Source organism: Budorcas taxicolor, chromosome 5 (genome assembly GCF_023091745.1).
Source record: "Budorcas taxicolor isolate Tak-1 chromosome 5, Takin1.1, whole genome shotgun sequence".
Taxonomy (NCBI): Eukaryota; Metazoa; Chordata; class Mammalia; order Artiodactyla; family Bovidae; genus Budorcas; species Budorcas taxicolor.
Genome location: NC_068914.1, coordinates 126446243 through 126474051, shown reverse-complemented (window position 1 = coordinate 126474051; position 27809 = coordinate 126446243). Strand labels below are relative to the sequence as shown.

Sequence of the window (27809 nt, the reverse complement as noted above, 5' to 3'; positions counted from 1 at the left end):
TCTATGCCAGCGCCTAGAACAGAGAGCAGAGTAACACAGGGGCTCAGGAGGCATGTGCTTAATGCATGAATGAATAAAAGAGACAAAAGCCCTTGTAAATATCCTGAAGGTCTTTACTAGTTGATAAAACTCTTCAAGGCCAAAGAAGAAAGTTCACAGTTGAAATCTACATACTCACCAAGGGAGGAACAATTACCCTCCTCTGCCTCAAAGTTACAAGCGTACGTGTGAGTGGGTACGTAAGCTGTGGACGTGTTTAGAAATGGATCCCGAACGATGACATTGTAAATGACACCCTGTCCCCGGAGAGAGGAGAAGGAAACACTTGTCTTATCGTCAGCTGTTAGGGTGACCACCTGAAGCCAAAAATAATGCATGATTAGTGTTTAAGTTAAAAAAATCAAACCCCACAAGCTTTTCTATTATAACCCCAGCTACATGTGCTATTAAATTGTAATATGAAAGCATCATTCTTGTTTAAAACCTACACCAGGCCATTTGACTTTTTTTAATGTACTGAAGTACAGATGATTTACAATGTTGTGTTAATTTCTGCTATAAAGCAAAGTCACTCAGTTATACACACATATATTTTTTTCATATTCTTTTCTATTCTGGTTTATCACAGGATACTGAATATAGTTCCCTGTGCTTTACCTTGGGTGGCGCTAGTGGTAAAGAACTCGCCTGCCAATGCAGGAGACTTAAGAGATACTGGTTCGATCCCTGGGTCAGGAAGATCCCCTGAAGGAGGCCATGGCAACCCACTCCAGTATTCTTGCCTGGAGAATCCCCATGGACAGAGGAGCCTGGCGAGCTGCAGTCCACAGGGTAGCAGAGCTGGACTAGACTGAAGGAGAGACTTAGCAGGCATGCACTTGCTATACAGAGCAATTTGTTATCTATCCATCCTATACATAATAGTTTGCCAACTCATTTGGGTTTGTCGAAAGATTACCCTATACAGTCTGTTTGTGCTGACATGATCAAGCTCTTACACAAAACATCGAAAGACTTGGCATATGTTAATAATTTAAGTAAAATGTGATATAATGATTAAGTAAAATGTGCTAGTTAGGACGAAGTAAAAGAATTTTTCCCATCTGCTAGACTATAAAAGACATAAGGGCAGAAACCTTATACATCCTGTTCACAAGTCTCCTGTCAATACTCCACACAGCGTAAGGGTCCAAAAAACACTAGTGATCACTGACAGCCAGCACCAACAAAGGTCGTGGGGGTTAACAGCTCACAGCGAGCACCCACTTACTTTGTCTAACAGGCTCTGAAATAAGAAAAATTACATATAGCCGTGTTATCTTAGTCCTTCACTTCAACAATTCCCTTTTAAAGGTTGCTTTTAAAAAATTGTATTTATTTTTAATTGGAGGATAATTGTTTTACAATACTGTGATGGTTTCTGCCAGACATTAACATGAATCAGCCATCGTTATACACAGGTCCCCCGCTCCTGAAACTCCTTCCCACCTCCCCGCCCTTTAGGTTGTCACAGAGTTCAGGGTTGAGCTTCCTGCATCACACAGCCAAGTCTCACTAGCTATCATTTTTTACACATGGTAATGTATATGTCTGAATGCTACTCTCTCAATTCGTCGTCCCACCTTCTCCTTTCTCCACTGTGTCTACAAGTCTGTTTTCTATATCTGCATCTCCACTGCTGCCCTGCAGACAGGTCCATCAGTACCATCTCTCTAGATTCCATATCTATGCATTAATATACAATATTTGTTTTTCTCTTTCTGACTTACACTCTGTGTAATAGGTGTTCATCCACCTCATTAGCACTGACTCATGCCCTAGCTATTGTAAATAGGGCTGCAATGAACCCTGGGGTACATGTGTCTTTTTTTAAACTCTGGTTTTCTCAGAGTATATGCTCAGTAGTGGGATTGTTGGGTTATATGGTGAGCTATATCAATTTACATTCCCACGAACAATGCAAAAGGGTTCCCTTTTCTCCACACGCTCTCCAGCATTTATTATTTGTTAATTTTTGGATGATGGCCATTCAGACCAGTGTAAGCTAATATCTCATGAGATCTCATGAGTAGTTTTGATCTCATGAGTAGTTTTGATCTCTCTAATAGTGAGAGATGTTGAGCATGTTTTCCTGTGTTTATTAGCCATCTGCAAGTCCTCTTTGGAGAAATGTCTATTTAGCTCTTCTGCTCTCTTTTTGATCGGGTTGTCTATTTTTCTGGTATTGAGCTGCATGAGCTGCTTATTTTGAAGATTAATTCTTCGTCAGTTATTTCATTTGCTATTATTTTCTCCCATTCTGAGGGTTGTCTTTTCACCTTGTTTATAGTTTCCTTTGCTCTGCAAAAGCTTTTAGGTTTAATGAGGTCCCATTTGTTTATTTATTTTTTTTTTATTTCCGTTACTTTAGGAGGTCAGTCACAAAGGATCTTGCTTTGATTTATGTCAAGGAGTGTACTGCCTATGTTTTCCTCTAAGAGCTTTATAGTTTCTGGCCTTACCTTTAAGTCTTTAATCCATTTTTAGTTTATTTTTGTGTATGGTGTTAGGAGGTGTCCTAGTTTCATTCTTTTAGATACATGTAATAAAAACAAAAGCTCCACTTAGCCCTCATACACAGATAGGTTCCTACTAATAGAAGAGAGAAAACTAAATATTAAGAGTTTTAGGAGTGAATAATCTAGAAGCTTCTTAGAAAACTTCTACTGTTTAAATATAGTGCTTAGCCTTCAAAAATAATGTTTTCTGGGGAAAGGACTAGTCAAGTCCAATAGAATGCTGTTAACATTAGCTTCTACTCTTTCAAGTTGTTATTATGAGACATTCAACCTGAGAGAATTGTTAAAAGAACAACACAATGAATAAGTTATATACCACCACTTAGATTCAACAGTTATTATTTTAGCACATTTGCTTTTCTGTCCTTCCCTCTTTCTCCCTCCTCTCCCATATATATATTTTTTTTAAGTAAGTGACAGGTATCATGACATTTCACTTCTAAATACTTCAGCATGCATGTCCTAACACAGTGCTTCTCAAATTTAATGGCCTATGAATCACAGCAGATTCTGACTCTGCTGGTCAGAGGAAGTACCCAGGGTTCTGCTTTTCTAAGAAATTCTCAGGTGTTGCAATGCTATGCATTCACCCACCACACTTTGAATAGCAAGTACAAGTATAAGGATATCCTCTGACGTGCCCACACTACCTTAGCTCACCTAAGAAAATTAACAATTTCTTATTATCTAATACACAGTCCATATTCGAATTTCCCCAAATGTCTTTTATGGCTTTTCTCCCCCTTAACCAAGATCCAACCAAGTTCCATATATGTTTATCTCCAATCTCTAATCTGGAATCACCTTTCTCCCACCTTTCAAAGATGAAGGAAGTTATTTTACAGATTATTCTCCAATATGAATTTATTAGATTGTACTCAGGGTATCTAATTTGTACTTTCATCCCACGGATTTCTTGTAAGCAGAAACTCCTATAAACAGGAAATCAAGTTGAACCTGTTTCACCAGAATATTCCATAAGTGATGGTGATAAAGTCAGCCTACACTGCTTTAAGCACATAATGCAGGTTCATCAGCAAAATTAACTTTGATCACACAGATAAGGTAGAGACCATTGAATCACTCCATTCTAAAAGTAGTTTTCCCTCTGCAATTAGAATGAACTTCAGGGTGCTATTTAGGCATCTTGGGATTATCCTGCCCCCTAACACTCTTTTACCTGGAGATCCTTGCCTAAATTATTTCACTGAGGGTCATAAAATGGTGATTTTCTAATTCTATTATTCTTATGCAGTCAGTAGCTGGCATTCTTCTTAAAGAAGAGCTTTCTGAGGCTTCCCAGGTGGTCTGGTGGTTAAGAATTCACCTTGCAATGCGAAGGACAGTGATTTGATACCTGGTCCATGAAGATCCCACATGTCATGGGGCAACTGAACCTGTGAATTGCAACTCCTGAGCCCACGCATCCTAGAGCCTGTGGTCCACAACAAGAGAGACCACCGCAACGAGAGGCCCACACACCGCAACTAGAGAGTGGCCTCCGCTCGTCACAACTAGAGAACGCCTGTGTGCAGCAACAGAGGCCCAGCACAGCCAAAATAAATGAATGAATACTAAAAAAGTGAAGGGGAGCCTTCTCTTATCAACTGGGGGTGAATCCACATCCTTCTTTTGTTAAAAGTAAATTCCTTCCCTTTTATCAATTTTCAGAGTAATTTTATGTAAGTTGCTCCAATGGTAGGTAGCAACTGAGGAATTTTCCTTTTTCTTTTCTTTTCTTTTTTTTTTTTAGTATCAGGATGGACTAAAGATGTTCTTCTTTTTTGAAGGCTTAATCGATCATGTTCTTTTTGATGACTGAATTGCCCCAGAGTTGGTCAGTATGAGCCTCTTCAAACAGGCTCCATAGTCTTTTTGTCATGTCCTCAATTTGTGTTTCTTTGAATTCTGGCACACAATGTTCTAACTCTTAACCAAAAGTTAAAAAGTAACCTAGGGAATTCCCTGGCAGTCCAGTGGTTAGGACTCTGGGTTCTCACTGCCAAGGGTTTGGGTTTGATCCCAGTTGGGGAACTAAGAACTTAGTACTGCACTAAGCTGTGCAGTACAGCCCACCTCTCCCCCCCCCAAAAAAAGTCACATCCATACATGACCACTGGAAAAACCATAGCCTTGACTAGACGGACCTTAGTCGGCAAAGTAATGTCCCTGCTTTTGAATATGCTATCTAGGTTGGTCATAACTTTTCTTCCAAGGAGTAAGCGTCTTTCAATTTCATGGCTGCAGTCACCATCTGCAGTGATTTTGGAGCCCCCAAAAATAAAGTCTGACACTGTTTCCACTGTTTCCCTATCTATTTCCCATGAAGTGATGGGACCAGATGCCATGATCTTCGTTTTCTGAATGTTGAGCTTTAAGCCAACTTTTTCACTCTCCTCTTTCACTTTCATCAAGAGGCTTTTTAGTTCCTCTTCACTTTCTGCCATAAGGGTGGTGTCATCTGCATATCTGAGGTTATTGATATTTCTCCCGGCAATCTTGATTCCAGCTTGTGTTTCTTCCAGTCCAGCGTTTCTCATGATGTACTCTGCATATAAGTTAACTAAGCAGGGTGACAATATACAGCCTTGAAGTACTCCTTTTCCTATTTGGAACCAGTCTGTTGTTCCATGCTCAGTTCTAACTGTTGCTTCCTGACCTGCATACAGATTTCTCAAGAGGCAGGTCTGTGAAGAAGGCTGAGCGCCGAAGAATTGATGCTTTGGAACTGTGGTGTTGGAGAAGACTCTTGAGAGTCCCTTGGACTGCAAGGAGATCCAACCAGTCCATTCTGAAGGAGATCAGCCCTGGGATTTCTTTGGAAGGAATGATACTAAAGCTGAAACTCCAGTACTTTGGCAACCTCATGCGAAGAGTTGACTCATTGGAAAAGACGCTGATGCTGGGAGGGATTGGGGGCAGGAGGAGAAGGGGACGACAGCGGATGAGATGGCTGGATGGCATCACTGACTCGATGGACGTGAATCTGAGTGAACTCTGGGAGTTGGTGATGGACAGGGAGGCCTGGCGTGCTGCGATTCATGGGGTCGCAAAGAGTCGGACACAACTGAGCGACTGAACTGAACTGAACCTAAAAAGACTCTGTTATGTGACGTTTTATATTCTTCATGAGAATAAAAGTGGTCTTCGAAATTTCCTGTGTACAAAGGCACACTTTTCAAATTGAGCTCCTAATTTGCGAATAATCACAAGATTTTTTAATTTAATTAATTATTGTTGGCTGTGCCGGGTGTTAGTTGCGACATCCAGGATCTTCATTCTTTGTTGCGGCACATGGGATCTAGTTCCCTGACCAGGGATCAAACCCAGATCCCCTGCATCAGAAGCCACTGGATCACCAGGGAAAGCCCACAGCTGCCCTATTTCAATTGCTTCCTTCTATATAATCTGGTAGTCTGCAACTTTCTGGGAAGATCATAAGTCTGGAAAAATGTTCCTCACCAACTACCAGACTGACAGATGTCCTTGTTTATCAGACTGATATCAGGTACCTTTTAAGACATAAAGGCAAAATCCTGCCCTCCACAAAAATGATCGAGAGTATGAGTCTCAAACTTTAATGTGCAGAGGAATCACCTGGGGATCGTAAAATACAGACGCTGATTCTGTAGATCCGGGGTGGAACCTAAGAGTCTGTGACTCTAACAAATTCCCACGTGATGCCAGTGCTGCCAGCTGTACCCCCACACTTGAGGAATAGCAAGAGTTTTCAGGGGTTCAAAAGCTCAGAGAAAATTTTTGCTGCAAGTTACAAATTTGTACTTGCATTTAAATAGTAAGGATAATGCATATATCTTTAAATAGTTTCACATTACTTTTTCTCGAAACACTATACACTTCATATTTCCCAACTTTTTATATCTAATAGTTATGGGAGTACATAGAAAATGACCACCCACTTCCACCCATAGCTCAAGATAACCAGCCACAGTCATGGCTGCAACAAAACATAACAAAATTTACATGCACCTCCTCAAAAGCCAATGTTACTCTGGGATGTCACTGGCATTGACTCCCAAGATGACAATGAAATCAAAGAGGATAAAATGAGAATCCTAGAAAGACCAAGAAAACAGTAAAAATAGTAATAATAATAAGCTCCTGGTAGCTTCTCCCCTTCTCAGCTCTACAACGGTGTCACAATCTGGCTACAGGAATTACAGGCATCAGACTTACCTTGACAGCACTGGCCTGCACCTGAGGCACCTTGGCCATCCTCTGCAGATGTCTCAGCAATACCTCTTCTGTGAGGTCGTTCTCGGGCAGAAAATACTGATAGACATCATACTGCAGCCTCCACCTGGAGTCCGGGCCCGTCTTGACGTCACATGATGGAGGATCTGAACCTCTAAAATCAACCAACAAAGCTGAACATTAATCTCTCATGCTACAAATCTCATCTACTAATGTAAAAAGGAATCAAAACTTCAAACTCTGCAACAGCGATTCCCAGTTTGGCATCACTAAGGAAAGAGAAGCGGTAGGTATGGTTAATTAACCAGATGTGAGTATCAGTCAGGCTGAGTCCACTGCCAGCTTAGCTACTTGTTGGCCGTGTGTATGTGGGCAAGTCACTGGATCTCAACAACCCTTAGGGCACTGCTCTGTAAAATAAGAACAACAGCCCCTTCTTCATAAAATTCTAAGGATTAAATGACAAAGAACATATTCAGTAGCACTGTGAATGATACACAGAGAGTGTTCAAATGTTACCTATCATTACTCTTAAAGTAGAAATTAGGGCAGAGTTTTAATTAAAACAATAAAATCCTTACAAACATAGGAATGTTTCACAGCTACAGAATGCTTTCTTTTTTAAAATATTTATTCATTTGGCTACATCGGGTTTTTGTTGCCACACATGGGATATTTGGTTGTAGCATGTGAACTCTTAGTTGAGGCATGTGGGTCTAGTTCCCTGAACAGGGATCGAACCCCGGCCTCCTGCATTGGGAGCACGGAGTCTTAGCCACTGGACCATCAGGGGAGTCCCAAAATGCTTTCCATATTTAAAAGTCTTTACAAAAACTAAGATGTACCTCTAAGCTCCTAATAAGAACAACATCTGGCTCTTCATAAGAAAGGAGGGAAACAATACTAACTGTAAATTACACTTTACATATTAATAACAAAGCTTAAACTACTTCTATTTGGAAAAAAAAATAAGCAGTTCAACTCTGCTAAGGAGAACTATGGATTTTGAGAGAATTTACTCAGTCTACACAACAGTGGGTCATGCTTATCCTAAAAAGAGTTTTGGGAGTTGGGAGACAGACATACCTCGCATAGCCTAGGTTTGCTGGAGCAAATTTGATAGTTGTTTCAAAGAAATTATACTCCAGGTAAATGTTTGGATCGATATCTACATCAAACTCCAAATTACAGCCACCAGGGATAGGATCTGGATGGGAAACCAGGAAGTTACTTAGAATTCTTATATAGTCAAAGCACACTCAGAAAAACAGAACCCCACTCTTATAAGAACACCCAACATAGAAGTTCAGTGGAGAGCTTCAAGCTTTGTATTACCTCATAGACTGAAGGTAAAGTTATATGAGGTGATGGACTGTGGAAGACCTTTTCTGTACAGGGCCAGATAGTAAATGTCTTAGAAGCTGTTCAGACTCTCTGATCTCTGTGGCAGCTACTCAACCCTGCCCCGTGGCAGGAAAGCAACCACAGATGATATGTAAGTGAACGTCTGTGTTCTAATAAGATTTTATGCACAAAACAGGCCATGAGCTGGCTTTGCCTTGTGCTCTGCAGTTTGCCAACCTCTGCTCTAGAGTTCAAAACATCAGAAGAGACAGCTATTCTGAAGCTGGGGTCCAAAAATGGGTTTCAGGAGCCCTGTGAACACCTGGAAATTGTATGTCAACTGTTGAATACGTGCATTTCCTAAACACATTTTCTTTAGATTCTGAGAAGTTTTCGTTAGATCCTGGTAAGTAGAAAAAGGGTGTCCACTTTTCACTTAACTCTTTCAACAGGGAGAAAGATGGTGTCAACCTCTCATCCTCCTCGCTGGAAGAGTCTTTGTGTATACATAAAAGAGGAAAAAAAATTAAAGATCTCAAGAACCCCAGGATCATGTATTAGACACGGCATGTGCACAATTAAACACAAAATAAATCTGGGGTATTTGCATGCCTGCATGCTAAGCCGCTTCAGTTGTGTCTGACTCTTTGTGACCCTGTGGACCATAGCCCACCTGGCTCCTCTGTCCACGGGATTCTCCAGGCAAAAATACTGGAGTGGGTTGCCATGCCCTCCTTCAAGGGATCTTCCCAGCCCAGGGATCTCCTGCATTAGTAAACAGGTTCTTTACCACTAACACCACCTGGGAATCCCCTTGGGGTATTTAATTTACATTCATAATATGGTTAAAACGGCTCTTATTAGGAATCCTATTCATAACCTTTAACCAAGACAAAATTTAAAGAAGTCACTTGACATTAGTTCAATTCCATGCAAAGAACTGTGTATGGTGGGCTCAAGAGGAGAAGTTAAGAGACAAGAAGGTAAACCAGTTTAAAGTACTTTAAGATCTCAGCTCCATTAACTCATTCAATCATTCCCACAGCTGGTTCTTAATTTCTATAAACTGCTGGAATTCTGCAGCGCCGGAATGGAGACACCCAGTCTGAACTGCTTCACAGTGGACTCTTCCTCAGAATTCTATGCTCTTTCACACTCTTCTTTTCCTGTATTTACAAACATTTGCCACACCCAAGAAAAGCATGTGTACTGTAAGTGGCACTCCACTGCTCACTAATTTTCTTTGTACACTGACCTTGATGAAAACTTGACATCTATCATTTTTTTAATCAAATAATTACCCTTTGGCTACATATGTTTTTCTTCAACTCCCATCACTTTTTGGGATTCTACCTCCTTTTCTAGCTATTGCAACCTCGCCTTCCCTTTACCACCAAACTTCAAGAGAATGTAAATCTCCTCCCCTCACCTTCACTCCTCAATCACTACGATCTGGTTTTCATCCTCATGGTGTCACTAAAATGACTCTCATTAAAGGCCGCCACTGACTCTGGATTGTGCCACCATAGGGACATTTTCAGTCACTCTCTTGACCTCTCTGCAAAGTCCTATTTACCACTTCTTATAATGCTGGGCATCCAGTCTCTCTTCTCACTGTCCTGTCTACTCCTTAGCCTTCTAATTATTCTTCGGCAGTTAGCATCCCCCAGAAACTGTGGCAGGCACTAGTGTCCGGAAGCAATTTAACAGGAGGCTTCCTGTGTGCTGTTTGGGGTCTGGCATGAATCCGCTGTCCCTTATTAATTCCTGAATACTCAGGAATTAAGAGGAGTTGGCAAACCGCTCCGGGGGCTGAGGAACGCATGCATTTCCTTTGTTAGCTCCATACGGTGATAAGTAACTATTTACAACCCTCTTCCTTTTTATGAACCATACGGTAAAAGTGATTATTTACAATCCTCTCTCTTTGATATGGATTACCTTACGTTTCCTTGATAATTTGTAAGTCTGGACTTTTGATTTTTATCTTTGCTGAAAATAGCTACCTTGTAAGACAGTATATATACCCACACTATGTTGAACAAAACACCCTTGTTCCATCAGAGCTTGGGTCCCTGTGTCTTTCTTTTTTTCTCTCCCTCCCTCCCTCCCTCTCTCTCTCTCTCTTCTCTGGAGCGTAGAAACCCATCATGCTCACTCTCCTGCCTGGGCTTCTAAGACCCTTTCGAGAAGGCGCACTGTGCCTTCACCCCCTCGAGAGGGCGCCCAGTGCCTTCATGAGTGATGCAAGCTCTATGCCAAGAGCTTTATTGGTTTTCTGCGTAAACCCAGGAATATGAGCCTCTTTCTCTCTCTCTTTTACTTTCTTATTGTCTACTTCGGACCAGCAGGTTCTGGATCATTAAAGGACCTCAACACACTAGGAAATTATTTGCTATAATTTTCCTCCCTAAATCTCTAAGTTCATGCCTGGATGACCTCACTCACTTCCATGACTTTACTAACAGCTATTCAGCTGTCCAGTTGGATGTCTAACCCCACTCCTCCAGCCTTGGTCCTTATTTTCAGCTGCCTACCATGCACGTCCATCCAGATGTCCTACAAGTGTCTCAGAGTCAATGTGCCAAACTGAAGTCACCATCTAACCCCATCCCAACCACCTAGAACATCCAGCACCACAAACACCCCATCTGATCACTATTCTGATCATCTCCCAGCTGGCCAAATGGGAAGTCTGTGCTCCCCACTTTTAACAATCCATAACCACTGGTCATTGTATCTTGTAATTCCATATTCCAAATTTCTCAAATCCAGCCTGTCCTCTCCACCCCCTTCTCAGGGCCTCTGTTCAGATCTTCATTTCTTGTTTTGAGTCCTGAAAGTTGTGTTGTCTTGACTCTGCTACGCCCCCTCCAATCCACTCCCCACATTGCTTCTAGGGTTAACCTTCTTAGAGAGGAAAGGCATCAGGTCATTCCTCTGCTTCAAAGTCTCTATGCTGCCTCAGCAAAGAATGCAGACCTCACATTATATACCAGGACCTTCCCACTCTGGCTCCAGCCACACCCACTGTCCACCATCCTCCAAATACCTTATTCTTCTCCCACACCTTCCTTGACCTAGAACCATCAACTAATGTGTGAGAACCATGTCTTGTGTTTTTTTTTTAATTTATTTATTTTCAATTGAAGGATAATTGCTTTTTTAAAATTTATTTATTTTCAGTTGAAGGATAATTGCACTGGTCTCGGCCATACATCAACATGAATCAACCTCTCCTCTTGACATGTCTTTCTGTTACAGTTCCTCCAAGGGCTCCTTCAGTGTTTTCCAAATGAATACATGTGTTCTTCTAATCCTAGTCCCTTCCTGGGCTTTCACTCATCATGCTAATTCTCTGACTCCCCCGCTGTTAAAACCTTTCTAATTCGAAGAACTATATTTATAATAAACGCTTTTAATAGGATTATAGTTATCTCTAAATTCTCACCCACAAGTCCTGCATTCTGGACAGTAATAAGGAGTTGATGATAGAAAGGTTACCGCTTTCCGAGTAGGACAGTGGAATGGCCACATTTTGGACAGGCTCAGGGTCTAATGTCTCCAAGTGCCAAGTGCACATACTCTGCTCTGGTCTAAGAATGGAAACCAGTCCTTTGTCAGTGCCCGTCACCGAGGCATTAGGAAGGAGAGTCTGCAACGAGGAAAGAAGAGTCATTGCGAATCAGCAGTTGAACAAAGTGCTTCAATGCCAGAGTAAATGTAGTGTGCATGCCCTATTCCAAAGCTTCTCAAAACCAAAAAGGAGTAAAAAAGACTTTCCTTAGATGATTAAAGAATTATTTTCACCTCTATGTGCATGTGCCCACAAATACACATGGAGGAATTATTTAAAATATACACTCTTTGACCAGGAATAGCAGATACACAATAACATTCCCAAGCTTTTCAGTCCCTTCAGTTAGGATTTACTATGTCAAGTACTTGGCTTTGCGGGCGTTGCTAGTGGTAAAAACTTGCCTGCCAATGTAGGAGACATAAGAGATGAGGGTTTGATCCCTGGTCGGGAGGATCCCCTGGAGGAAGGGATGGCAACCCACTCTAGTATTCTTGCCTGGAGAATTCCACAGACAGAAGAGCCTAGCGGGGTACAGTCCATGGGGTCACAAAGAGTCAGACAAGACTGAACTGACTTAGCACGCATTTCAAGTACTAAGACTACTGGGTTAAGGACTTTCATGGAAATGACAAAACTAAAACAATTTAGTAACAAGTCTGATGTCCTTTATTCAACGGAACACCACTGATGGACTGGGGGAGGACAGTGCCTCACTAGATGTGGCGCATGCTTCCCAAGGGATATAGGGCATGAACTAGCTTTTTAGAGCATTAGAAGAGCATGCTCGGTTAGGAGGTTGGGATTTAGTCAGAAGACGAGCAAGTCCTATTTTCTAGGGTAAAGTGAGCTGGCTAAGCTGAGCTGGAGGATTGTGATCGGTTTAAGTTAGGTTTCCTTGACAGGCATTCCCTGTAAGTGCAGTCTTAGGCTTAGATTTGTGACGTGGACCAAGTCACTAGAGTGGCCTCCATTTGTGGTCCTGATATACAAATTAACTTGACCACTACCAAGGTAAAAAATAGAAGCTCTGCCCCCAAAGAGTTTGGTCCTTGAAAAGTTTTCTAAAAAAACAGAGTTATAATTTACATATTATAAATTACACATAGAGTATACCAATATATGTTTTGATAAATGCAGGCACCTGGGAAACCATCACCAAGACCAAGACAGTGAACACAGAGATCATCTTCTTTGTGCCCTGTTCTTACTCTTCCTTACACCCCCATACTCTCTCATCCCCTCCCTCCATCTGCTGGGAAAGCTTTTTGAATAACAAAGTACTAAAGTTGAGAGGTAGTAGATTCAGAGTGTTTCCTTAAAGTTAAGGAAAAGACCCTGATGCTGGGAAAGATTGAGGGCAAGAGGAGAAGGGGGCGACAGAGGATGAGACGGTTAGATGACATCACCTACTCGATGGACATGAGTTTGAGCAAACTTTGGCAGATAGTGAAGGACAGGGAAGGCTGGTGGGCTGCAAAGAGTCAAACACGACTGAGCAACTGAACAAGAAGGAAATGGAAGAAAAAAGTGCCACGTGGGTTTCAATTTGACAAGCGTAAGAGAGAATGACCAAGGAACTTAAGGGTCAAATGTTTCAAAGAACTAACTCACTGCCAAGATGACCCCAAAACTCCAAGATGCCACAAGTCGTCAGGAAGTTACAACAGAAACAGCTCTCTTCATGCAGACCGCTCCCTTCTAGAATTATGCACCGTTCTGGTTGTCATCTTCTCAGCAGTATAAATATAGCAAGAACTAAAGGCAGCCCAGGAAAGGAACATGGTTATCATTAAGGATAACTAAGATCCTTTCTGCACGAAAACTGAGACCCAAGATGCTGCTCATCCAGGCCACTCTTGTCACATCAGTCACGCAGGCACCCCTTCACCTAACCTCCGTTTCCTCAAAAGTAGAGATAAACATTAGGACTACTTGGACAAACTGTTCTAAGAATTAAATTACCTACATGGAAAATCAAATGCGAGGGGTCCTCACTAGGAGGCTCAATGCATTTCCAGAGACCCCCATGAAATTATACAGATGTAGTCATACATTCTGCCAGGTAGAAAGTCCACAATTTCAGCAGACACCAAGTCTTTGGCCCCAGGAGCTCAAGGATCACTGGCCTAGCACACACTGGGCATTCAATAAATATAACTGCATGTTTTTTCTCCATCCCGTCTCTTCCTTCAAACGTTGTCTTTGCTGTGATGTTATTAAGAAGGAAATCATCTATGTGCCATTTTACTGCGTCTCCTAGGTAAGTGCCTGAATAGAAAGTTTCCCTTTGAATTTAGTCCCATAAAAAAACTTGGCTTCCCGCTGAAGAATGAGAATGTTTTTTCCTTCTAAGAAAGTTATGAAATTCAACATGCTTTGATTTCTGCTCTGGCTGCAAAGAACTCCCGCAAAATCAATGAATGGGTCATATACACTATTATATCTTCAACTAGTAGAATTTATTCTTTCCTCTTTTCCTCGATCAAGCCCTTCCACTTCTAGCCTATTACTTTTTGGCTGTGCTGGGTCTTAACTGCTGCACGGGCTTTTCTCTACTTGTGGCGAGCAGGGACTACTCTCTAGCCGCAGTGCACAGGCATCTCGTGCTGGTGGCTTCTCTTGTGGCAGCACCAGCTCCAGGGTGCTCGGGCTGCAGCAGCGGCAGCACATGGGCTCACTAGCTGCAGCTCCCGGACTCTAGAGCACAGGCTCAACAGTTGTGGCGCACGGGCTTAGTTGTGCTCCCTGGCGTGTGGGATCTTCCTGAATCAGGGACTGAACCCACGTCTCTTGCATTAGCAGGAGGATTCTTTACCACAGAGCCAGCAGGAAAGCCCCCATATCTAGTCTATCAAACCACTACACACACACACACACACACACACACACACACACACACACACCTTCAAAACCTTCGTGGTAGGGGCAGGAAGGCAGGAACAAAAATTATAAAACACTTAGTGTGAAAGATACAATGACCAATGTCCAGAAAATATATAGAGACTGGACGAAGACAGCTTCATTTAGCAAATTCCAGAATATTAGAAGGTAGGCTTGTGCTGTGCTGAGTTTCTCAGTCGTGTCGGACTCTTTGCGACCCCATGGACTGTAGCCTGCCCGGCTCCTCTGTCCATGGGGATTCTGAGCTACAGGGGAAGCCAGGAGGTAGGCTGAGGACAGATAAAAATGCAGCACAACTTCATACAGAGTGAAATTCATGTATTAGTCTAAGGGGTCACATGGACCAAAAATAAGTGGATCTGTAAAGGGTAGCAGAAATGGCAAAGCCTTAATGGCTTCAGCTGATTCAGGATACTTGGAAACTTCCCAGAGATGTGGTTGAGGCTCGGGGGTTTAGTGAGTACCCTCTGTAAGAGGGTCCCAAATGCTGCTGGGAGCACAGCACTGCTCTGGTTAAACTAAGAGTTAGGATTCTTTTCTTTCAATGAAACTCTAAAGAATAAAGCTGATCCTATTAGGTGTCTTAGTAAACTTCAAGGCTAAATGGCTAAATGACCACAGAAATCCATTAAAATATATTCTCAGGTAAAAAATCACTGAGGACCCAGTAGGGTTAAGAAAAAGAAAAGGTGGGAAATACGGGGAAAGCTTAACTGCAGGCAGGAGACGTTTGGTACAAGCCACCCCTACCAAACTCAGCAGCATCACCCCTCTTTTAGGTCAGAGGTCACCATTCAAGAAAGGCCTGAAATATTCACCTCCTAGCCAGCCTAAATTACTAACTTGACAGGACTCAATCTTGATCTTTTAAAAGTTTAACACATAAAGAGGCATTAATTTCTAATGCTCACACTAAATACCAAACTGTGGAAATGGCTTTTATGGAAGTAACTCTTTGTACTTACCTCAGAAAAAGAAATTGTTGTATTCTGATACTGTGAGTGTATTTGGAAAATAACAAAAGTGACATTGCTGGAAATATGACGCAAAATAGCTTCCTCTGGAAAGGGCTTCTTGAGCTCCAGGTATCTAAATTTCCCCACAGAAAATTCCAGAAGACCTACAAGGGGAGAAATGTTTCATTTTAACATTCATACCTCTCTGTAACCAACTTGTAGGAATTGTATACTTAAACACACATGCAAGATTAATTTAGTCCTCAGAAAAAACTGTTGCGCTCTATTCACTAATGAGGACAATGAAGCTCAAAAGGCAGAAGCAGCAACCCCCCACGCCCTCATAAACCTCCCCCCACCCCCACCCAAGGTGACTACTCATCTGGAAAGGGTGGAATTGAGAACTGGAGGGGTAGAAAGGTATTTCCAAAGATGCAAACACAGGATGTTCAAGGAGCTCGGCTTCCAGAGCCCAGAGCAGCAATAAGAACTCTATTCAGAACAGAGTCCCTGAATTTAAGGATTAACAACCCTCATGAGTTACCACCAATTGTAAATGCACTGGTACTAAACAATATTTTCTGAAATCAGTCCAGAAATTAAAAGACGCTTACTCCTTGGAAGGAAAGTTATGACGAACCTAGATAGCATATTGAAAAGCAGAGACATTACTTTGCCAACAAAGGTCCATCTAGTCAGGGCTATGGTTTCTCCAGTTGTCATGTATGGATGTGAGAGTTGGACTGTGAAGAAAGCTGAGTGCTGAAGAATTGATGCTTTTAAACTGTGGTATTGGAGAAGACTCTTGAGAGTCCCTTGGACTGCAAGGAGATCCAACCGGTCCATCCTAGAGGTGATCAGTCCTGGGTGTTCTTTGGAAGGAATGATACTAAAGCTGAAACTCCAGTACTTTGGCCACCTCATGCGAAGAGTTGACTCATTGGAAAAGACTCTGATGCTGGGAGGGATTGGGGGCAGGAGGAGAAGGGGACAACAGAAGATGAGATGGCTGGATGGCATCACCGACTTGATGGAGTGAGTCTGAGTGAACTCTGGGAGTTGGTGATGGACAGGGAGGCCTGGCGTGCTGTGATTCATGGGGTCACAAAGAGTCGGACACGACTGAGTGACTGAACTGAACTGAGAGACACGCATCTGGCTTCCGTTTTATCCCACCCTTTACTAGCTATGTGATCTCAGAAAAGTTACTTACTTCCCTTAAACCTCAATTTCTTCATATGTCTAATAGGACTATATTACCCAGCTTGTAAACTTTTGCCCATCAATGTGGGCAAAAATGTGTATTGAGTGTCCACACCAGGTACTTCATGAAAAACGGGACTTCAAGGAGTTTTTCATTTGTTCGCTGAAGGATCAAGTTCAGAGTCCACATAAAAGGTAGGCCATAACAAATTTTCCAACACCTCCTCTAGGCTTTCCCACCTGCTGACCTGCCTCCACTGTCTGGCTGTATTTCATTCACTCTGTGTGGCTTTCTTGTAGCTGCTCACCACTTCTTTCCTTTTCCAACCTAATTCTCAAGGAATCCACTAAATAGGCTGCTTTGACTTCTGTGTGGTTCTGGGTTCCCATCTCACCCTCTGCCCTAGAGTCAGTGTATCTCTGCATAAACAGCAGAGTTCGCAAGCATTACATAAGCAGGCTTGGGTGTCGGAGTCTAAAAATAAACAAAAAGATTTCAATTTAATATAGATGAAAAGGAGTCAATGAGGTAAAGATAATATTCACCAGAATCTTAGAGTGGAACAATCTTTTTTTTTTTTTAAAGAAAGAAATTTGAGTCAGTTGGAGCTGAAAGAAACACTCCAGACGCTAAATAACTTTCTAACTCATTCTTATGTACCATTTCCAAAGAAAACGAACTTTTTCAATACTTTCTGTTTTTGTTCTTAACACAAGTACTCCATCTGGATGATTATAAAAAAGAAAGACTATTAAGAAAAGCTAACCAAGAAGCCAAACAGAACATATAAATAGTGGGTGAGAATAAAGGTTTTTGTTGCTATTGTTCAGTCCCTAAGTTGAGTCCAACTCTTTGCAAACCCCTGGACTGTAGCCCATCAGATTCCTCGGTCCATGGGATTTCCCAGGCAAAAATACAGGAGTGGGTTGCCATTTCCTTCCTCAGAAGATCTTCCCAACCTGGGAATCGAACCCATGTCTCCTGCTTAGCAGACACTGAGCCACCTGGGAAGCCTAGAATAAAAGTTATTCTCGATAGTACCATTGTAACTTAATTTTTTAACTGATGACAAAAGGTTATTTGTGGTTACAATTTAATTTCTAAAAATCCAGTGAAAATTTTAATGAATGTGGTGTATTTCTTATTTATGTAACAAGAAAGACATCTCACCTTTTATGTGGAACAGAACTCCAGCCCAAATAGAGGTAAAAATATTAAGAAGTGACTACTAGAATCAACGGAAGTCTGGAAAAAGTGGCGCGTTTCCTGTTTTGTTTTTTTAAAGGGAGTAAGGAAAGCACTTTAATATATCCCAGGCCTTCCCATCGCCATGGTTACTCTATTGTGCTCAGTTTCTAAGTCACCTCCAACCCTTTGTGACCCCATGGATGGTAGCCCACCGTCCATGGGATTTCCCAGGCAAGAACACTGGAGTGGGTTTGCCATTTCCGTCTCCAGATTACTTTACAAGGAAACCAAAATTATGTATACAATTAACTGGATCTCAGTAAATGGCCCTAAAAACCTTTCATGTTTTGCACTTTAATTTTGGTATCATCTATCCACCATCTTCCAAGTCTTAAAACTATCCATAAATTCTAGTCTGCAAAACTAAAGAGCAGGATCAGTTTGTTTTCCTAGGAATTAATTAGATTTCCATCCTTGAACTGTCAAGAGCACTCAGTTCATTCACCGGCCTGCATTTTCGAGTTACATTTTCAGTTTTTGTGTTTTCAGAGCCTCGCCACCCCTTTTCTCTATTTGACAGATATTTATTTAAGTATTCTGCTGAGCTAATCACTCTGCCTCTTGGGTATTGTGACCAAAACTGATGTAAGCAAATTCATGAAGGTTATTATCACTTAACACTTAAATTTGCCCCTAAGCCTGTCTTGGAAACTCTTTTGATAATCTTTATGTCTGTCTCCCATTACATGAGCCTTGAATCAAAATACTCTGTAGAACCTTTCAGTTAGTTCAGTTGCTCAGTCATGTCCAACTCTTTGTGGCCCCATTGACTGCAGCACGCCAGGCTTCCCTGTCCATCACCAACTCTCAGAGGTTGCACAAACTCATGTCCATCGAGTTGGTGATGCCATCCAACTATCCCATCCTCTGTTGTCCCCTTCTCCTCCTGTCTTCAATCTTTCCCAGCATCAGGGTCTTTTCCAGTGAGTCAGTTCTTCGCATCAAGTGGCCAAAGGATTGGAGTTTCAGCTTCAGCATCTGTCCTTCCAATGAATATTCAGGACTGATCTCCTTTAGGATGGACTGGTTGGATCTCCTTGCAGTCCAAGGGACTCTCAAGAGTCTTCTCCAACACCACAGTTCAAAAGTATCAATTCTTCAGTGCTCAGCTTTCTTTAGAGTCCAACTCTCACATCCATACATGACTACTGGAAAAACCATTTATAACCTTTACAAACCCTAAAAGAGATTGATGCTATCAACTAGTGAAATCTTGGTTTTCTTAACCTTTCCTTAATCTATCACAACTCAGAAATACTTGGAGAAGCAAAAACTTCCAGTGATTTAAAAGACAGTAGGGAAAGACACAACCATAGAAATGAAAATATATTACTAAACAACTGGTAACTTAACAAAATAACTAGAGGTAATAAAAGTAGGTATTTCTGGGAATGTATGCTAACTGATTTTTTTCTTTTCTTTTTTGACTATGTGATCTTAGTTCCACAACAGGAACTGAACATGGGCCCTCCCCATTGAAAGTGCAGAGTTCTAACCACTAGACCATCAGAGAATTCCCTCAGTTTTTCTTTACACATTTCATTGTTTATAAAATTTCTATAGTGATCATGAGGTGTTCTTACCAGAAAGAAAATGCACAATTTGGAGAAAATCTCCTTGTTTGATGGCACTCAAAACACAAGTTCTACCTTAACTCTTCATCTGAAACTTATAAAATAGGGACACAGCCAACCTACATAAAAAGGTAACACTCTCAACACTTCTGTCACTTGTTATGTTTTTCCCTCAGAATGGTAATATTTTCTCAGATCATATATAACCATATTTCAAAAGGCTGATCATATTTAAAAATAAGATCATGCCATCACTTCATGGCAAATAGATGGGGAAAGAATGGAAATAGTGAGAGACTTTATTTTCTTGGGTTCCAAAATCACTGCAGATGGTGACTGCAGCCATGAAATTAAAAGATGCTTGCTCTTTGGAAGAAAAGCTATGACAAACCTAGACAGCGTATTAAAAAGCACAGACATTACTTTGCCAACAAAGGTGTGTATAGTCAAAACTATGATTTTTTTTCAGTAGTAATGTATGGATGTGAGAGTTGGATAATAAAAATGGCTGAGTGCCAAAGAATTGATGCCTTCGAACTGTGGTACTGGAAAAGACTCTTGAAAGTCCCTTGGAATGTAAGGACATCAAACCAGTCAATTCTAAAGGAATTCAACCCTAAATATTCATTGGAAGGATGGATGCTGAAGCTGAAGCCCCAATACTTTGGACACATGATGCGAAGAACTGACTCACTAGAAAAGACCCTGATGCTGAGAAAGACTGAAGGCAAAAGGAGAAGGGGATGACAGAAGATGAGACAATTGGATGGCATCACCGACTCAGTGGGCATGAGTTTGAGCAAGCTCCGGGAGTTGGTGATGGACAGGGAAGCCTGGTGTGCTGCAGTCCATGGAGTCACAAAGAGTCGGACACAACAACAAAAATGCAAGAAACGTAGAGAAAGTTAATTTCTCCAGCATATCAGCATAAGCATCTCCATGTAAATGGGAAAAAGAAAAACACAAATATGTCTTGGTATAGCCCATCTTCTAGATCTTACATATCTTTCCACATCAACAGGCAATCCTAGTTTTACTAGTTTAAAGGTTATAAAATATTACATTCTATGTCACCATGATTATTCAACCAGTCTTTTATTATTTTTTGATGCGAACCATTTTTAAAGTCTTTATTGAATTTGTAACAATACTGCTTCTGTTTCACGTTTTGGTTTTTATGGTTGAGAGGCATGTGAGATCTTAGCTGCCCAACCAAGGATCAAACCCATACTGCTGCACTGGAAGGCAAAGTCTTAACCACTGGAATGCCAAGAAGTCCCCAACCAATCCCTTATTAATAAATATCTATGCTGTTACCATTCCAGCATGAATAAGAAATAAGAAATAAAATTCTGCTGTTGTATTGTCACTAAGTCTTTTGTAACAGCATGGATCCACAAAGCTCCTCTGTCCATGGGATTTTCCAGCCAAGAAAACTGGAGTGGGTTGCCATTTCCCGCTCCAGGGAATCTTGCCAACCCAGGAATCAGACTCAGGTATCGAACCCAGGTTTTCTGCATCTCCTGCATTGCAAATAGATACTTAACCGCTGAGCCACCTGGGGAGCGCAAGAAATAAAATCACTGTATATATATTTTACATATATATATATACACACACACACACACATATATGTGTGTATATCAGCAATAAACCTACTTGAGAAGGTTTTTGCTGTGACAGTGTAGCAGATCACCTTCAATCCTAAATGGTTAAAATACCTAAGAAGTCTTGTTCTCCTTAAGAAAATGAGAAATGAAAACAAACAGCTTCTGTGAGAAAATATAATGACCAGGACCAAAACAGTAAGTGACAGCCCTTGCTTCTGACTTCTTCAAGAAAAACACATAGCATTTCAGAAACAATTACAACTTTCATCTATTACTTTCCAGATTTCCAAAAGCTTCCAAAAGGAAGATGATGCCTCACCAATCCTCTTCCCCCAGTCAAATGCCTCTGGCAAGAACCAAGCAGAAGCCAGAGAACAAAGGGGAGAGACACTACATTTAACAAACTGGTTAAATATTTAACAAACCAGTCACTTGACAAGTAAGTAGGGGTATTAAGAGCATGTCTCTCTGGGGTATACTTTAAATAATATTTTCTTTACACATTTCCTGTTTTTCATATTTTCTATAGTACTCATGAGGTGTCCTTATTAGAAAGCAATTTGAAGCTGTACATTACAATTATCTGAAGGTGCTTTTTTAAAGATACTGTTGCCTGGGTCCCTCTCCAGATCAGTTAAATCAAAATCCTTGGGGTTAGGGCCCAAGTATTAATTACAAAGCAAATATTTATTATAATAAATGCATGCAGATAAGGGCACAAAGTTTACACAACCAGGTCAAGAAACAGCATTCTAACCTCTCCTTCCAGTCACTGTCTCGTCCCTCCTTCCCAGAGGTAATCGTGATCCTCACTTCTAAAACCACAGATGGGCTCTTTTGGAAATTTAATTAAACAGACTTGTATGGCATGAATTCTTTTATGTCTAGCTTTTTAAAAATCAACATTTTATTTGTGAGATTCATCCCAGTTGCTGTAGTAACCACTATTCACTCACTTCCATTGTTGTATACTTCACGAAATAAATGTACCACAATGTATTTATCTATTCAGTTAATGAACATTTCGATTATTTCTAGTTTGGAGTAATTATAAATAACTCCATTTAGGCATTCTGGTATGTATCTTTCGGTGTACACGTACACATTTCTATAAGGAGAACCTATGAGTAGAATTATCAGGTTACAGGGTTTACTTATGTTCAATTTTAGTAGGTGCTCTCCGAGTTATCCAACATCGTTTTGCCAATTTTGACCCCTATCAATCCGTGAGAGAACATTTCAGTAATCCAAGATGCTCACCAACACTTGGTAAGAATAGTTTGTTTTACTTATTGGCTATTTAAATATCCTCTCTGTGAAAGGGTCTTGTTGTTTGGTCCCTCAGTTGTGTCCAACTGTTTGTGACCTCATCACTGTAGCCCACCAGGCTCCTCTGTCCATGGGATTTCCCAGACAAGAATACTGGAGTAGGTTGCCATTTTCTTCTCCAATGAAAGAGTCTATTCAAGCCTTTTGCCCATGTGAAAAACTGGATCATCTGTCCTTACTGAATTTTAGGAACTCTGTAGACATCACTGATATGAGTATTCTGTCAAATATGTTGCAAATATCTTCTCCACTCTTATAGCTTGTCTTTTCACTCTCCTGTTACCTTGAGATGAACAGAAGTTTTTGTTTTAATGTAGTCCCGTTTCTCAAGCTTTTCCTTTATTATTTTAAAGAATTATCTACCAACATAATTCAAGATCATAAAGATACATTCCCCATGTTAACCTCTAAAACTTCGTTCTACCTTTCACATTGAAGTCTAAAATCAACCTGAAACTGATTTCTACATAGGGTGTGAGGCTAGAGCCAAGGTTCATTTCCCACAGGAATATCCTGCTGACATAGACTTTGTTGAAAGTAGTTTTCCTACTGCTCAGAAATTCCACCTCTGACATAGGTCAAGTGACAAGGTGAGGGTTTCTGAACTCCTAACTTTGTACCATTGGTCCATTTGCCTACCCTAACATCAATATCACAGTCTTAATTTCTGCCCCAAATTTGTTCTTCCTCTTCAAGACTGTCTTGACTATTTATTGGCCCTTTTTCATTTCCACATAAATGTTAGAAAGCAACTTGTCAATTTTCACAAAACAAAACTAAAACCTGTAGAAATTTGATTGGGATGGCACTGAAAGTATTAACTTAGGAAGAAATGATATCTTTATAACACAGGATTCTTCTGTGATTTTGAGATATCCCTCTATTAAGTTTCTTAATTTATCTCAAGAACATTGTATAGTTTTCTGTGTAGAGACTGTTCCATATTCCATTATAATCATCTCTAAATATTTAATATTTCTTGATGGTATTATAAACTTGCTTTTTATTTTATATTTCAATTTCTAATTGTCTCTTCATCAACATGCCTTTTTTTCAAGGCACTCTAGGTGATTCTAATGTTCTGCCAGGTGTGAGAACTCCTAACACAATGCTTGATGAATTAGGGAAGGATAATTATATTTTTTCCCATCCTTAGTTACCTTTAACTTCTGTGTGAAAATTCTTTGGCAGCATTACACAGGCAATCCAACAGCCATTTCACAATTTTTATAGAAGGTTGCATGTTAAAGAAACCAATTATGGTTTGAGCCCTGACTTGCAGGGCTTTGTCATATTTGATATTCCAGGGCCTCAAACAGTCCCAGGCAGCTGACTGGCACATGATAAGTGTTTGGTAAATGATGACTGAATTTTGTGACCTTGGGCAAGTAATTATTTCCTCTGGACCTCAGTTCCCTCATGGGAAAAGGCAGGCAACTGTACTGTATACATCAAATGGCTGCTAAAAGCATCAAATGGGAAAAATATTTGTAAACTAAACTATCCAATACTGCACAACAAAACATTATTAACTTCCATTAGCTTTCCAATGTTTCAGAGGTTCATGTAGTTACCAAGAAAAGAAAATACGCAGGCAGTCAGTATGGTTCTGTTACAAATACACTAGTGAAAAGAAGAGGCCTAACACAGATAAATGCCCAGCACATCCATTATAAACAGCACTGAGAAAGTGACTTCCATAGCGTGACAGGGAAACACACTGAAAGTCAAGACAACTTTAACAATCCTGCCTGGCAGAAACTGCATTCAATCACTACTCATAAAAACATATATGGCAAAAGAAGACACGCATACAAAACACATCCTGAAGAGGTTAACAGGAACTCACTGCACCTCAAAGCCATCTGCCAAAGGATGCATCGGAAACATTTTATGAGGGATATTTAGGTCTTATGACTTGGGGGCAGGTGGGAAAGATGGCACATCAAAGGATGTTACAGGCAAATGGCTACCAGGAGACAGAGCACTCGGATTGTAGCTCTTCTCTAAAAAGCAGTACCTCTGCCTTTTCTGCCAAAAATGTTTTTTGCCATCTAACCCACAGCAGGAGATCCTTTTCTGTTTTCATAGTCTTTCTCCATTCCTACCCAGAGTCATTTTTTCTTTTCAATATGTGTGTGTAAAAAAAAAAAAAAATGTGTGTGTGTACTCAGTGGCTCAATCATGTCTGACTTTGCAACGCTATGGACTGCAGCCCACCAGGCTCCTCTGTCCATGCGATTTCCCAGACAAGAATACTGGAGTGGCTTGCCATTTCCTCTTCCAGGGGATCTCCCTGACCCAGGGATTGAACTCACGTCCCCTGCATTGCAGGTGGATTCTTTACCACTGAGCCACCTGGGAATGCCTTCTTTCCAATAATACCATTCTAAAAGGAGCTGCCTAGTCCCAATATTTTCCTTTTCTTTCTCAATCAGAACCTAAATGCGTAACCTTAACATTTTCCAACTTTTCCTTTTTACTATTTTACTAAAACACATCTCTTTACGTTTGTGCTTTAACACAACAAATTGTAGGAGAGATCTGTCAACACTTCGTAATTCTCTTCAGATGGAGTATTAAAAATAATTCAGCCATTTGAGCTGGCTGGCATTCAACTACCCTCCCAATTTCTCACTGATACCTCCTTATGAATTTTCATTAGCCCTAAAAGATGAAAAGAAACACAAACATATACACACTTTTGAGAGAAAGAGAACACTTGCAACTAACTACACAAGTGGCCTGCGAGGCACTTGAGAAGGTTCAAAGGGCACGATGCTAAACTCCAATTACTGGGTAAGTTCCATGTGAGTTACTGGATATGAACCTTAAATAATACTGAATTAAAAGTGTTAAGGGCAGCAGGGAACCGGGACTCCCAAAGAAGGGAAAACTGTTTAGACGTATGATTCATCTCCTGTGCCCCACTGGTCACCATCCTCAGACATACTACAAACTCAATCTGCCACCTTTAAAATTTCCCTTAGCTTCTAAACCACCACACAAGGTGTCAGGTTAGCTTATCCTGCTATAAAATGGGTAAATCCCTCTAACTTATGGCACTTGCTCCCTGGTGGCTCAGCTGTAAAGAATCCGCCTGCAACTCGGGAGACCTGGGCTAGATCCCTGGGTTGGGAAGATCCCCTGGAGAAGGGAAAGGCTACCCACTCCAGTATTCTGGCCTGGAGAATTCCATGGACTATACAACTGGGCGACTTTCACTCACTCACTTCACTCAAGTTATCAGAATCTCCCAATAGCAATCCAGCCATTTTCCAGGAGGATCAGGCAAGTGCTGAAGTGTCTCTGTTAATTCCCACTCCGATCTCTACCTGACAGATGTGGAGAATATCAGGTTTCATTACTGTTTAGCAGTCAAGTTCCCACATGCTGCCCTTCTACCCAGAAAAACAATACTGATGCAAGGGCAGAAGAATAACGTGGCTGAGGAAATCCTAGTGCTGTAATCACAGAAAGGAGGTGAGACACAGCATCTGAAAAACATTAATTTCTCAAATTACTTCACGAGTCTGATCATTTGCACACTCTAATCTCTCAGACTCTTCTCCTTGGAAGAATGGAGCTGGCCTGATGAGGAAGGGAGAAGAGATTCTATCTCAAGGAATAAGAATTCAGAGAAGAATTAAGGGTAAAGCACCATACTAAATAAAGCATTCTCATTGGAGGGCAGCTTTGTAGAAGGGGAGGACCATGAAATTTACATGACACAGGGGTTCATAGCTACCTGTGCCCCACTGAGCTGTTTACTCCGGTAGTGAGCATCATCCCGGGTCTCAGCTTCATCCTCCACCAGTGAGGGACAGTTATCATCTCATAGGGTTGTGAGGCGTAAACAACCCTGCCATGAAAAGCACCTGGCACACACTGCACGCAGTGAATGTGAGTGCCCTGTTAGAAACAAGGCTTTTTTTTCTTCTTCTTCAAAAGTATAACTGCCCTTTTCAGCTTTGGTCTTAAGTCCTAGGCAAAAATTCTAGGATTCAGTTTGCACAGAGCGTTTCACAGATGAGAAGCACAATCACATTATTCAGAAAATGTTATGTTTCAGAACTACTAGTCTCTTAAGCTCAATACATAACCAAAATACGCTTGACCTCACGACACCGAAAAGCACATGATTATCAGCTTGGTACAATTAGTGCTTTTTACAGTTTACATTAACAAAACACCAACTAGTGCTAAGATCCATTCACCAAGCACATGACCTATGAGCTGAAGTCCCATTCTGGGTTCACTTTTCCTCTGAAACTCCGCCAAGGATAACGAATTTGAAAAGCATCTAGATTGGGGGAGTACAAGAACCGCTGCAGCTTGGCTTTATCAAGCTTCGCAGTCCAGAGGTTCAGATGAGCCACTTGCGAGCAAAGGGGTGTTTCACGGTGTTAAATTAAACCTGCAAACATGGCTACGCCCTAAGGGAGAGAATAATGTGTCTGAACAAGCGGGTTTCCTATCTCTTCCCATTTCCCCAGTATAGATTAGGAGGTTGACAGTAGGGCCTTCTTAGCCAATAGGACTTGCCTCCTGCAGGAAAGGACCTCGATCCATTCCTGCCAGTTCTGAACGCACCGCCTCCCCCGCGCAGTGGACTGACCCCAGGGCGGATTTGACCCTGCAATAAATGCAAGACCAAGTTTGGGTTGCAGAAGTCAGGCGCCCCCGACCTTACCCTCGCTGGAGTTTCCGACGATCTCAGCTCCGCCGGCCGCCCGGGTTACCGAAGCCAGCACCACGATAAGCAGCAGCCGAAGGAGCCCCATCGCTGCCCGGGCCGGGCCCCGCCGTCTCGCCAGCGCTACCCCGGGTCGCCCGCGCCTGGCGCCATCACTTCCCAGATGCACTCGCCGCACACCTGCCAGCCCCGAAGAGCCCGCGCGCCGGGGGCCCAGCAGACCGTTCCAGTTCCGGCAATAAGCCCCGCTGCGCGGCCTCGCACCTCCTCCCGACCTTCACGTCACGGCAGCTAGGCCTTGGGGGCGGGGCCTGGGCCGGAGCCTGGGTCGGGGCTGCCGGGGCCACGGGCGGGCCGGGGCCAAGGGCCGGCCGTGGCGGGGCCGGGAGCCGCGCGGGATCAAGGGGCTTGTCCCGGCAGCGCGAGCCTCGGTTCGGCTGGCTGAGTTTCTCAGACTCCCACCCCGGGGGCATCGGCGACCCCAGGAAGTTCTCTGGTGTAACCTGTGTCTCTCAACTTTGGTATCTTTGCACTTACGAAAGCCACCGTTCCAGGAAAAAAAATAAACCTTTCTTTTGCGGCCTAACGTCTCCC

At 41.8% G+C, this 27809-nt stretch overlaps 1 protein-coding gene across 1 annotated transcript in view; it reads right to left on the bottom strand.

The window, feature by feature from the left end:
- Window positions 1-27328, bottom strand: part of TM7SF3 (transmembrane 7 superfamily member 3) — a 39557-nt gene extending 12229 nt beyond the window's left edge. Inside the window, exons 1-6 of the mRNA XM_052640494.1 lie at window positions 27213-27328; window positions 15564-15718; window positions 11622-11772; window positions 7860-7980; window positions 6756-6927; window positions 179-356 (exon numbers count right to left, since the gene is read on the bottom strand). Of these exons, the coding sequence (XP_052496454.1) occupies window positions 179-356; window positions 6756-6927; window positions 7860-7980; window positions 11622-11772; window positions 15564-15718; window positions 27213-27303 (868 nt within the window). The 5' untranslated portion in view covers window positions 27304-27328. The remainder of the gene's footprint in view (window positions 1-178; window positions 357-6755; window positions 6928-7859; window positions 7981-11621; window positions 11773-15563; window positions 15719-27212) is intronic.
- Window positions 27329-27809: the final 481 nt, after the last annotated feature.